Here is a 12,500-nt window from a genome sequence, read left to right as displayed (position 1 = left end):
ATAAGCTCCTTAAAACCCACCTCTGTCATCAGGCATGGGGGAATTGAGACTTTCCCTCCCCCTAGGCTTATAAAATTTATGCATGGTATGTTAGTATGTATGATTGGTTTTTAAATTGGGGTTTTAAATTAACTTAAACTTAAATATTGGATTTGTTTACACTGTATCATTATTGCTGAGAGCCGCCCCGAGTCTTCGGAGAGGGGCGGCATACAAATCTGATTAATAAATAAATAAATAAATAAATTGCAGGCTAACTCTGCCGACTGACAGCAGTTCAATCAGATATACAACCAGTTTTATTATTATTATTTTAAAATTATTTATTAGATTTGTATGCCGCCCCTCTCTGAAGACTCGGGGCGGCTCACAACAACAACAACAATACAATATACAGATCACAAATCCAATAAAAATTAAAAACGAAATTTAAAACCCATAGATATGAAAAACCATCATTACTGCACAATCACACCATTCTCATATATTACAGTCAGGAAAAAAGGTGGTGGGGGGGGTGGAAGAGATAGTTATTCCCCCCCCCCCATGCCTGGCAACATAGATAGGTCTTCAACATCTTGCGGAAAGTGGGAAGAATAGGGGCAATTCGAATCTCCAGGGGGAGTTGTTTCCAGAGGGCCGGGGCCACCACAGAGAAGGCTGTTCCCCTGGGTCTCACCAGACGGCATTGTTTAGTCGACGGGACCTGGAGAAGGCCAACTCTGTGGGACCTGATTGGTTGCTAGGATTCGTGCGGCAGAAGGCGGTCCCGGAGTTTGACAGGCTCATGGTTGATTCAGCCTCCCGTCCTTCCAAAATTGGTCAAATGAGGATCCAGATTGTTGGAATCAATATGTTGATTCTGTAAACTGCTTAGATAGAGCTGGAAAGCACTGTGCAGTGGTATATAAATCTAAGTGCTATTGCTAACCTTTTTCAAGAGGAAAATCGGGAGTTTGAATATAATATAGCACCTGTCTGGAGCCCTGTGATTCCAGGAAAAAATGCTGTTGCTTTAAGATGTTTACAAACAGATGTTCTGTTTGCATTTCTGTGTGCTCCAAACAACCTTTTTGGAGATTGAATCTGAAATGCAGTGTGCATTCAATGTTGCAATGCTCGAAATGGGAAATATGCTATATAGCCTTTCTCAACTGGCTTTGCTCCAGTTGTATTATATAACTCCCACAATGCCCAGGGGTGTTATTTTGGAATCCAACACATCTGGAAAACACCGCACTGAGAGAGGCTGATGTCTGACACAACAAATTTTGTAAAAACCATAGATTGTGGGTTACAAGCTACCTTATCTACTTAATCATGAGAACAACCCTATACGAAATTGGACATGCTTATACTGGCATTCCTAAATTAAGCTTCGGTGCCCTGTCATTATTCAAACCACATGATCCCTATTTTTTCAAAGTGCGGTACTATTTACATACCTAATAGAAAAGTGGCTGGCTTTAATTATTGTTATTCTGGAAGGCCTTCTCAAGCAAAGTATGAGCTCAGCAGAAAAATACACTCAACCACACAGTATTGTCAAGACTAGAAGGACATTCCATCCAGTCCCGTGTTTTTGCAACATAGAAACATAGAAGATTGACGGCAGAAAAATACCTCACGGTCCATCTAGTCTGCCCTTATACTATTTTCTGTATTATATCTTAGGATGGATATATGTTTATTCCAGGCATGTTTAAATTCAGTTCCTGTGGATTTACCAACCACGTCTGCTGGAAGTTTGTTCCAAGCATCTACTACTCTTTCAATAAAATAATATTTCCTCACATTACTTCTAATCTTTCCCCCAACTAACCTCAGATTGTCTCCCCTTGTTCTTGTGTTCACTTTCCTATTAAAAACACTTCCCTCCTGAACCTTATTTAACCCTTTAACATATTTAAATGTTTCGATCTTGTCCCCCCTTTTTCTTCTGTCCTCCAGACTATACAGATTGAGTTCATGAAGTCTTTCCTGATAAGTTTTATGCTAAGACCTTTCACCATTTTTGTAGCCCGTCTTTGGACCTGTTCAATTTTTTTTCCTTTCTTTCTTTCTTTCTTTCTTTCTTTCTTTCTTTCTTTCTTTCTTTCTTTCTTTCTTTCTTTCTTTCTTTCTTTCTTTCCTTCCTTCCTTCCTTCCTTCCTTATTTATTTATTTATTTATTTATTTATTTATTTATTTATTCATTCATTCATTCATTCATTCATTCATTTATATTTGTATGCCGCCCCTCTCCGTAGACTAATATCAATATCTTTTTGTAGATGAGATCTCCAGAACTGAACACAGTATTCCAAATGGGGTCTCACCAGCGCTCTATACAGCGGGATCACAATCTCCCTCTTCCTGCTTGTTATACCTCTAGCTATGCAGCCAAGCATTCTACTCGCTTTCCCTACTGCACTGTTCATCCATTTTCCTACTGCCCGACCACACTGCTCACCCATTTTGAGACTGTCAGAAATCACTACCCCTAAATCCTTCTCTTCTGAAGTTTTTGCTAACACAGAACTGCCAGTACAATACTCCTTTTCCCCAATTGCATTATTTTAAATTTGGAAACATTAAACTGCAGTTTCCATTCAGAATGACCTGAAGGACTGAGAATCTCCATAGACTTCCCATGTTGAGTTCTCAAGATTGAAATTGTACAGAGAAGGCAAATATATCCTCATAACTCAACGTGGCAAATTCCAGGACTGAAAGTACAGGACAGTTTCTCATGTGGACATTGGACCAGGTATAGCCTGTGAACTTGATCACCCTCAAACAGTGATAGAGTGGATATCTTGTGTTCATAGAACAGTGTTTCCCAACCTTGGCAACTTGAAGATATCTGGACTTCAACTCCCAGAATTCCCCAGCCAGCATTTGCTGGCTGGGGAATTCTGGGAGTTGAAGTCCAGATATCTTCAAGTTGCCAAGGTTGGGGAAATACTGTCATAGAATTTATGGTTTGCTAGATTTATTTATTATTTGGACTTCTGGGCCTCCCTTCTTCATAGACTCAGGACAGCCGACAAAACAAAAATAGAAGGTTGACATTTTCAACAGTGTACCAATCAAAGAGCCAGGGTGGCACAGCAGGTAAATTGTTGTGCTGCAGGCCACTGAAGCTGACTGTAGATCTGTAGGTCAGCGGTTCAAATCTCATCACTGGCTCAAGGTTGACTCAGCCTTCCATCCTTCCGAAGGTGGGTAAAATGAGGACCCGGATTATGCTGGCTCTGTTAAAAAGTGCTATTGCTAACATGATGTAAGCCGCCCTGAGTCTAAGGAGAAGAGCGGCATAAAAATCGAATAAAGTAATGAATGAATGAATGAATGAATGAATGAGTGAGTGAGTGAGTGAGTGAATGAGTGAATGAATGAATGAATGAATGAATGAATGAATGAATGAATATGCAAACAGGATCCAAAACCCCCGAGATAGCAGAGATACCCATCTTTGGGGCAAAGAATAGAAACCTGGACAAACCCAGTTAGGTGAAAGATCTGAAGCTCCCAAGAACCTGACGGAGCCTTGTTCTGAATTCTCCTCAAAAACTATAAGATATTGATCTGTGACTTTCGTAGTAAATCTGTCTATATTTACCTGTTTAGTTAGATTGTATACCAGGCTATGCATCGACGGGGTACAGTCAACTCGAAGGGTGAAGTTGCCTGAAAGAAAAGGTCAGTACCTTCACTGTATTTTAGAAGGAATTGTTTTATTCCCCCAAAATAAATCAATTTTATTTGGGGGAAACCCAACCAACATTTGCTAACACAGAACTGCCAATGCAATACTCAGATTGAGGATTCCTTTTCCCCACGTGCATTATTTTACATGTGGAAACATTAAACTGCAGTTTCCATTGCTTTCACCATTTATCTAGTAATGCTAAATCATTTTGCTTCTGCGCATGTACAGAAGCAATTTTTTTTGCCCAAATCGCTCTCACACGCACGTCCTTTAAACATGTGTTTACAGCAAGGGGGGGTCCTCCCAGTTCGGACCAGTTCACACAAACCAGCAGCGATCCTCTAGTGATGTCATGATGACGTCAAGAACTTGGTGTGGTCGGTGCCGGTCAGTGGGTGCTGCTATATATTTTTATTTTTTTGTTATTGTTTTTAATGTTGTTTTTTTCTTCCGAGAATGTTCAAAAGCCAAATTCCTGGCACTATGCATGCAGTTGCTATGTTGTTTTCAGCTTTTTTAAAAAAATGGATTTATTTATTTATTTATTTATTTATTTACTTACTTACTTACTTATTTATTTATCAGATTTGGATGCCGCCCCTCTCCGCAGACTCGGGGCGGCTCACAGCAATAATAATACAATGTAAACAAATCTAATATTTAAGTTAATTAAAAAACCCCAATTTAGAAACCAATCATACTTACTAGCATACCATGCATAAATTTTATAAGCCTAGGGGTAGGGAAAGTGTCAATTCCCCCTTGCCTGACGACAGAGGTGGGTTTTAAGGAGCTTACGAAAGGCAAGGAGGGTGGGGGCAACTCTGATATCTGGGGGAGTTGGTTCCAAAGGGTCGGGGCCGCCACAGAGAAGGCTCTTCCCCTGGGTCCCGCCAAACGACATTGTTTAGTTGACGGGACCCGGAAAAGGCCAACTCTGTGGGACCTAACTGGTCGCTGGGATTCGTGCGGCAGAAGGCGGTCCCGGAGATATTCTGGTCCGGTGCCATGAAGGGCTTTATAGGTCATAACCAACACTTTGAATTGTGACCGGAAACTGATCGGCATCCAATGCAGACTGCGGAGTGTTGGTGTCACATGGGCATATTTAGGAAAGCCCATGATAGTTCTCGCAGCTGCATTCTGCATGATCTGAAGTTTCCGAACACTTTTCAAAGGTACCCATGTAGAGAGCATTACAGTAGTCGAGCCTCGAGGTGATGAGGGCATTAGTGACTGTGAGCAGTGAGTCCCGGTCCAAATAGGGCCACAACTGGTGCACCAGGTGAACCTGGGCAAACGCCCCCTTTGCCACAGCTGAAATATGTTTCTTTAATGTGAACTGTGGATCGAGGAGGACGTCCAAGTTGCGAACCCTCTCTGAGGGGGTTAGTGATTCCCCCCCCCCAGGGTAATGGACGGACAGATGGAATTGTCCTTGGGAGGCAAAACCCACAGCCACTCCGTCTTATCCGGGTTGAGTTTGAGTCTGTTGACACCCATCCAGACCCCAACAGCCTCCAGGCACCGGCACATCACTTCCACTGCCTCGCTGACTGGACAAGGGGTGGAGATGTAAAGCTGGGTATCATCTGCATATTGATGATACCTCACCCCATGCCTTTGGCACATGCCCTTTTTTTGGCACTGCGCATGTGCACTCATTTGAAGCAAGCCCGCACCCACGTGGTGCGCAAGGAAGTGAACTGCTAGCGAGGTGAGTTAGAACCCACCCTTGGTTTACAGAGTTAATTTATCAATTGTTTGTCCAATGCAATTCTGAAATGATCAATCGCGAGTGTGGTTTTACCTTCGATAGAGGAATCAGCGTTGATGTAGGCCACAGCCCTCTCTTGTAGTATTTTGACATTTTCCTAAAATGGAAAGGAGGGATTGAAAAAAGATGTTTCTTTATGGATTACGGTAGTTTTCACATACAGGTTATCCTTAACTAACAACAGTTTGTTTAGTGAAATGATGATGGCACTAAAAAAATGATTTATAACCCATTTTTCACACTTAAACCATTGCTTCATCCCCATGGTCATGTGATCAAAATTCAGACGGTTGGCAACTGGCTCATATTTATGATGGTTGCACTGTCCCAGGCTTAATTTAATTTAATTTAATTTAATTTAATTTAATTTAATTTAATTTAATTTAATTTAATTTAATTTAATTTAATTTAATTTAATTTAATTTAATTTAATTTAATTTAATTTAATTTAATTTAATTTAATTTAATTTAATTTAATTTAATTTAATTTAATTTAATTTAATTTAATTTAATTTAATTTAATTTAATTTAATTTAATTTAATTTAATTTAATTTAATTTAATTTAATTTAATTTAATTTAATTTATTCTACTTAATTTAATTTATTCTACTTAATTTAATTTATTCTACTTAATTTAATTAATTCTACTTAATTTAATTTAATTCTACTTAATTTAATTTAATTTAATTCAATTCAATTCAATTTAAATAATGTTTAAGCCGCCCAACTTCTTGCGGACTCTGGGGGGGGGGGGAGTACAAATAAGCAATAATAAACAACATAGTAAAATAGTAATAATATAATAATATGTTCATCTTTTGCAATCGTCCAATAAGCAAAAGAAATATGGAAGCCAGATTCACTTAACAACCCTATTACTAAATTAACAACTGCATATTCACTCAACAACTGTGGCCAGAATAGTCAAAAAGCAGGACAAAACTCTTTTAACAGCTGTCTCACTTACAAACAGAAATTTTGGGCTCAATTATGATTGTAAGTTGAAGGACTATCTGTATAGTTGCTATTTTAAATGGTCTACCACAAACCTAACTCCACAGGTGACACTCAATTTACAATATACTCCATTACTATCCTGATATATTTTTGATATATTGATATATTTTTATTAGCTATAAATCATCTTTATCATTTTTATTATTTTAAACACTTTCAGGATGTCCTCATAATCAAAATTATTTGCAAGATATTGAGGATACCATATTTTTCGGGGTATAAGACCCCCCCCCAAAAAAAGAGGGTGAAAATTTGGGTGTACCATATATCAAATGTAGTCCCACCCACCTGTCCCCACTCTTTGGCCTCTGCCTCCTAGCAATTTACCTCCTTGCAGCAAACAGCAAACAGCCTGTTCAAGTTTCAGCTTTAGCACAGCTTGATTAGCCCAAGCTAACTGATTGGATCAGCCTCCCGCCCATCAGCTGTTTCAGTCTGCAAGAAGGCAGAGACAGAGGAAGATTTTTTTTTCCTTGTGCTGTTCAGCCTTGCGGAAACTGAAAGTGAAACTGAAACAGGCTTTTTGCTGTTTTGCTGCAAGGAAGCTAATTGCTGGGAGGCAGAGGTAGAGGCAGATAATTTTTTTCTTGATGTATCTCATACTTTGGAACGTCTTATACTCCGAAAAATACCGTACAGTAATACCTCATGATACGAACTTAATTGGTGCAAGGAGGAGGTTCGTAAGACAAAAGGTTCGTAAGACGAAACATTGTTTTCCATAGGAAACAATGTAAAGTCAATTAATCCGTGCAACCAAAACGCCCCCCCCCCCCCCCCCGCAAAAAACGGCTTTCGGCGACTGCTGGGAAGCCACGTGGCTGTTTTAAAAGGTGACAGCCGGCCTGGGGGGCTTCCCAGCACCCCCCCCGAACCCAGGTTCGGGGTTCGGGGGGTGCTGGGAAGCCCCCCAGGCCGGCTGCGACCTTTTAAAACAGCCGCGCGGCTTCCCAGCTGTCTCCGAACGCCGAACGCGGAAGTTCGGCTTTGGCGTTCGGCTTCAGGAGACAGCTGGGAAGCGGCGCGGCTGTTTTAAAAGGTCGCAGCCGGCCTGGGGGGCTTCCCAGCAACCTCCCGAACTGAACCCGGGGTTCAGAAAATTTTGCCTCTTCTTACGAACTTTGTTCGAGTTACGAACCGGCGTTCGGGAGGCTTCTGGGAAGCCCCACCGCCCGGCTGTCACCTTTTAAAACAGCCATGCGGCTTCCCAGCAGTCTCCGAACGCCGGTTCGTAACTCGAAAAAAGTTCGTAAGAAGAGGCAAAATTTTTCTGAACCCCGGGTTTGTATCACGAGTTGTTCGTAAGACGAGGGGTTCGTATCTTGTGGTACCACTGTATTTGCAAAAATTGAAAGCAATGATGCTAGTTTTAAAAAGTACAGGATTTTTTTTCCCATGAAAAATAATTTACATTAATACGCAGAATCGACCTTGTTGACTTACCTCTGCCCACTCTGTGGATCCCATTAAGCCAAACTCCTCAGCATCCCAACTAGCAAAAATTACTGTCCTTCTGGGTCGCCAACCTATATAGAGCAAAGTTGGTTTAATTGTCAATGTGAAGCCAACCCAAATCCAGTACCTGGCTTCTTCTGGTTTAAATTTTCATTTGTTTTTCAGCGGTTTATGAATAACAAAGTAGGCCCTTAGAACTGAGGTGTGGAGGGGCAGACCCAGTTAACATCATACTAAATCATACTCCAGATCGTGCAGAACGCAGCCACAAGAGCCATTGTGGGGCTTCCCAGATTCGCCCATGTATCTACAACACTCCATGGCCTGCATTGGCTGCTGATCAGTTTCTGGTCACAATTCAAAGTGTTGGTCATGACCTTTAAAGCCCTACATGGCATTGGACCAGAGTACCTCCGGAACCGCCTGCTACTGCACGAATCCCAGCGGCCGATAAGGTCCCACAGAGTTGGCCTTCTCCGGGTCCCGTCGACTAAACAATGTCGTCTGGTGGGCCCCAGGGGAAGAGCCTTCTCTGTGGCGGCCCTGGCCCTCTGGAATCAACTCCCCCCAGAGATTAGAACTGCTCCCACCCTCCTTGTCTTCCGTAAACTACTTAAGACCCACCTATACCGCCAGGCATGGGGGATTTGAGACACCTTTCCCACAGGCTTATTATAATCTATGTTTGGTATGTATGTGCTGTTTGGTTTTTAATTATGATAGGGTTTTTAGTTTTTTTAAAATATTAGATTTGTGCCAGTATAATATTGTTTTTATCGTTGTTGTGAGCTGCCCCGAGTCTACTGAGAGGGGCAGCATACAAATCTAATACATTATTATTATTATTATTATTATTATTATTATTATTATTATTATTATTAAATGAATCTGGATAGGATCCAGTAGGTGGCGGAGACTTTGCAAGTGGCAGCATGGGGTGGGAGATCAACTTATCTAATCTAATCTAATAAATTCAACAGTTTCATCAATGACCTGGACGAGGGAATAGCAGGGCAACTAATCAAATTCGCAGACGACACCAAGCTGGCGGAGATAGCCAACACCCTTGAAGACAGGCTCAAATTACAGAAAGTCCTGGACATACTAACACAGTGGGCCCACACCAACAAAATGATGTTCAACATCGACAAGAGCAAAGTCCTTCACCTAGGTAAAAAAAAAAACCCTGGACACACATACAGCCTTGGAGAAACCCCCCTTAGCAGTAGCAACCGCGAAAGAGATCTCGGAGTCTTTGTGGATAATCAACTAAATATGAGCCAACAATGTGCAGCAGTAGCCAAAAAAGCCAACACAATCCTAAGCTGCATCAACAGGGGAATACACTCCAAGACCAGGGAAGTCTTAATACCACTCTACTACGCCCTGGTCAGACCACACCTGGAGTACTGTGTTCAGTTCTGGTCACATTTCAAAAAAGATATTGAAACTCTGGAGAAGGTGCAGAAAAGAGCAACCAAAATGATCAGGGGTCTAGAAACCAAGACTTACGAAGAGAGACTGCGGGAACTGGGCATGGATAGCCTAGAGAAAAGTAGGGCCAGAGAGGACATGATAGCAGTCTACAGGTGTACGAGGGGTTGCCACAGAGAGGAGGGGATCACTTTATTCTCCCGGGCACCGGAGGGCCGGACGAGGAACAATGGCTGGAAGCTGACCAAGGAGAGATTCAACCTGGAAATAAGGAAGAACTTCCTGACGGTCAGAACGATCAACCAGTGGAACAACCTACCAGCGGACGTTGTGAACTCCAATACTCTGGACATTTTTAAGAGGAAATTGGACTGCCATTTGGCTAGGATGCTATAGGGTTCCTGCTTAGGCAGGGGGTTGGACTTGATGACCCGCATGGTCCCTTCCAACTCTAACAATAAATAAATAATAAATAATAATAATAATAATAATCTGGAGGTGCTGAACAAAATACTCTCTTGCCTAGGAGTTGCCCCAGGTTGGCAATTTGTGGATGTTCTGGGGCTAAAGCCCTACTTGGCATCAGACCGCCTCTTGCCGCATGAATCCCAGTGACCGGTGAGGTCCCACAGAGTCGGCCCTCTCGAGGTCCCATCAACTAGACAATGTCATTTGGCGGGACCTAGGGGAAGAGCCTTCTCTATGGGGTCCCCAGCCCTTTGGAACCAGTTCCCCCCGGGGATTCGTACTGCCCTCACCCTCCTCACCTTTTGCAAAAGCCTTAACACTCATTTATGTTGCCAAGCTTGGATTAGATCTTAACCCCTGGGCAACAAATGGTTGTATGGATATGATTGATTTTAATATGATGTGGAATTTTAAATAATTATGCAGTTTTTAATTTAATTGGATTTACTTTCATTGTTTTTTATATGTTGTAAGCCACCCCGAGTCTTCGGAGAGGGGCGGCATACAAATGAACGAACGAACGAACGAATGAATGAATGAATGAAGGAATGTATTATCTAATACGAAATTGAATAACTAACTAACTAACTAACTACTAGTTAGTTAGTTAGTTATTCAATTTTGTATTAGATAATACATTCATTCATAACTAATTAACTAACTCTGAAAGGGGTGGCATACAAATCCAATGAATGAATGAATGAATGAATGAATGAATGAATGAATGAATGAATGAATGTATTATCTAATATGAAATTGAATAACTAACTAACTAAGTAACTCTGAGAGGGGCTGCATACAAATCCAATGAATGAATGAATGAATGTATTATATAATACAAAATTGAATAACTAGCTAGTTAACTAGCTAACTAACTAACTAACTCTGAAGGGATGGCATACAAATCCAATAAATAAATACTAAGTAAGTAAGTAAGTAAGTAAGTAAGTAAGTAACTAACTAACTAACTAAGTAACTAACTAAGTAACTAACTAAGTAACTAACTAACTAAATCCCATTTTTCTCTCTGTATTTCTCAACTTCAGCAGCTTCAAGATGGTTGGCCTTACCTTCCTGTTTCAGCTTCCCAAAACTTCGGACGATCTCATGAACAACCGCAGCTCCACTCTGGGGATCAATCCCACCAAACACCCATGAATCCCGATGGCCGCCCAGAATGACGTATCTATCTGGATCAAAAGGCATGAAAAAGTTTCACAGGATGATAGTGAAGATTGGTAAATGCCAAAGTTGCTTTTTTTTTTTTTCCAAGAAGCAACTTGGCTTCCTTTCGCCTTTTCATTTGAAGACATTTCACTTATCATCCAAGAAGCTTCTTCAGCTCTGACAGGATGATAAGGAATGGAAGGATTTGTATTCCTTGCAGACGGCTGGTTGCTTGCATCTTTCTAGAAGGTCGTTGAAGCACTTGGAGGTCGCTTCCAAGCATCCAAACCTCCAAGTGGACTCAACGACCCTCTAAAACAGAGGTCTTCAAACTTGGCCACTTTAAGACTTGTGGACTTTAACTCCCAGAATTCACCAGCCAGCTCTGCTGACTGGAGAATTCTGGGAGTTGAAGTCCACAAGTCTTAAAGTGGCCAGGATTGAGGACCCCTGCTACAAATGACTGTCTGCCTGGAGTATAAATCCTTCCATTCCCCACCATCCAATCAGAGCTGAAGAAACTTCTTGGATGGGGAGCAAAACACCTTCAAAAAGCAAAAAAAAACCAACCTCCAGCTGCCTGACAGAGCTGGATGACAGAGAATCTCTACAGAAAATTGGTAAATGTTAAACAAAAGTGGCCTGGGAAAACATAAGCAGGAGACCACCACGAATCCCGTCTTTTATTATTTTAAAAATGAGGCTTAAATGAGAAATTGATACCCCTCAGTGTTGTAGTTAGCTCTGGCCCAGCTCCTGCCCCAAGGACTGTGGATGTGGGGGAGACATCCACATGCTGCAGGCCTGTTTTGCCCCTGGTGGAATCTGCTGATGAAGGCTCCTCTGATCCAGAAGACATGAGTGACAGGGAGGAGGAGAGTGTGGCAGACAGCTCAGAAGTAGATCAATTATCTAGCTCCTCCTTGGATTCAGAACAAGAGTTAATGATACAGCCACGCTTGCGGAGAGCGATGCATAGGCAGCAGCAACTGAGAGATTATTATCAAAGAAAATGAGGCCACCTGTGGTTGGGTGGGGCTGTGGTAATTAGTGAGGCTGCTATAAACAGCAGCCTGTGGGTTTGGCCATTGTGGAGGATTATCTGATCGTTGTGTTTCGTGACTGCTTTACTGACTTTGACCTTTTGTGAGCTGATTTTTCCCCACTTTGAAACTAAACCAGAGCAAAGTGTGTTTCACTTTGTGAAAGAAGAAGGACTGTGAATTGCCTCACAGCTGCAAGCTAAGTATCACAGAACTGATAAGGGACTTGGACAAATTACCAGTTTGCTTGGAGACGAGTGCTCTTTGCTATACCAAAAGAGGGCTTGGTTTAAGTGAATTTTCATTATAAAGAACATTGTTTTGAATTTTCAAACGTGTGTGTGTGTCTGAAATTTGTACCTGTGAATTTTTGGGAGGATTCTACCAGAGAGACTGACAGAACACTGAGTAGGATCAAAATGGGTGAACAGTGCAGTCAGGCAG

At 41.6% G+C, this 12,500-nt stretch overlaps 1 protein-coding gene across 2 annotated transcripts in view; it reads right to left on the bottom strand.

The window, feature by feature from the left end:
- LOC139166265 (putative N-acetylated-alpha-linked acidic dipeptidase) overlaps window positions 1–12,500 on the bottom strand; it is a 38,839-nt gene that overhangs the window by 11,125 nt on the left and 15,214 nt on the right. For both annotated transcript variants that reach the window (XM_070749602.1, XM_070749603.1), the window contains 4 exons: window positions 10,917–11,036; window positions 7,933–8,015; window positions 5,505–5,568; window positions 3,605–3,672 (listed from right to left, as the gene is read on the bottom strand). In XM_070749602.1, the coding sequence (XP_070605703.1) occupies window positions 3,605–3,672; window positions 5,505–5,568; window positions 7,933–8,015; window positions 10,917–11,036 (335 nt within the window). The remainder of the gene's footprint in view (window positions 1–3,604; window positions 3,673–5,504; window positions 5,569–7,932; window positions 8,016–10,916; window positions 11,037–12,500) is intronic.

Source organism: Erythrolamprus reginae, chromosome 4 (assembly GCF_031021105.1).
Source record: "Erythrolamprus reginae isolate rEryReg1 chromosome 4, rEryReg1.hap1, whole genome shotgun sequence".
Lineage (NCBI taxonomy): Eukaryota > Metazoa > Chordata > Lepidosauria > Squamata > Dipsadidae > Erythrolamprus > Erythrolamprus reginae.
Note: the sequence above shows the minus strand (reverse complement) of the source record. Positions and strands in the feature narration are given on the sequence as shown.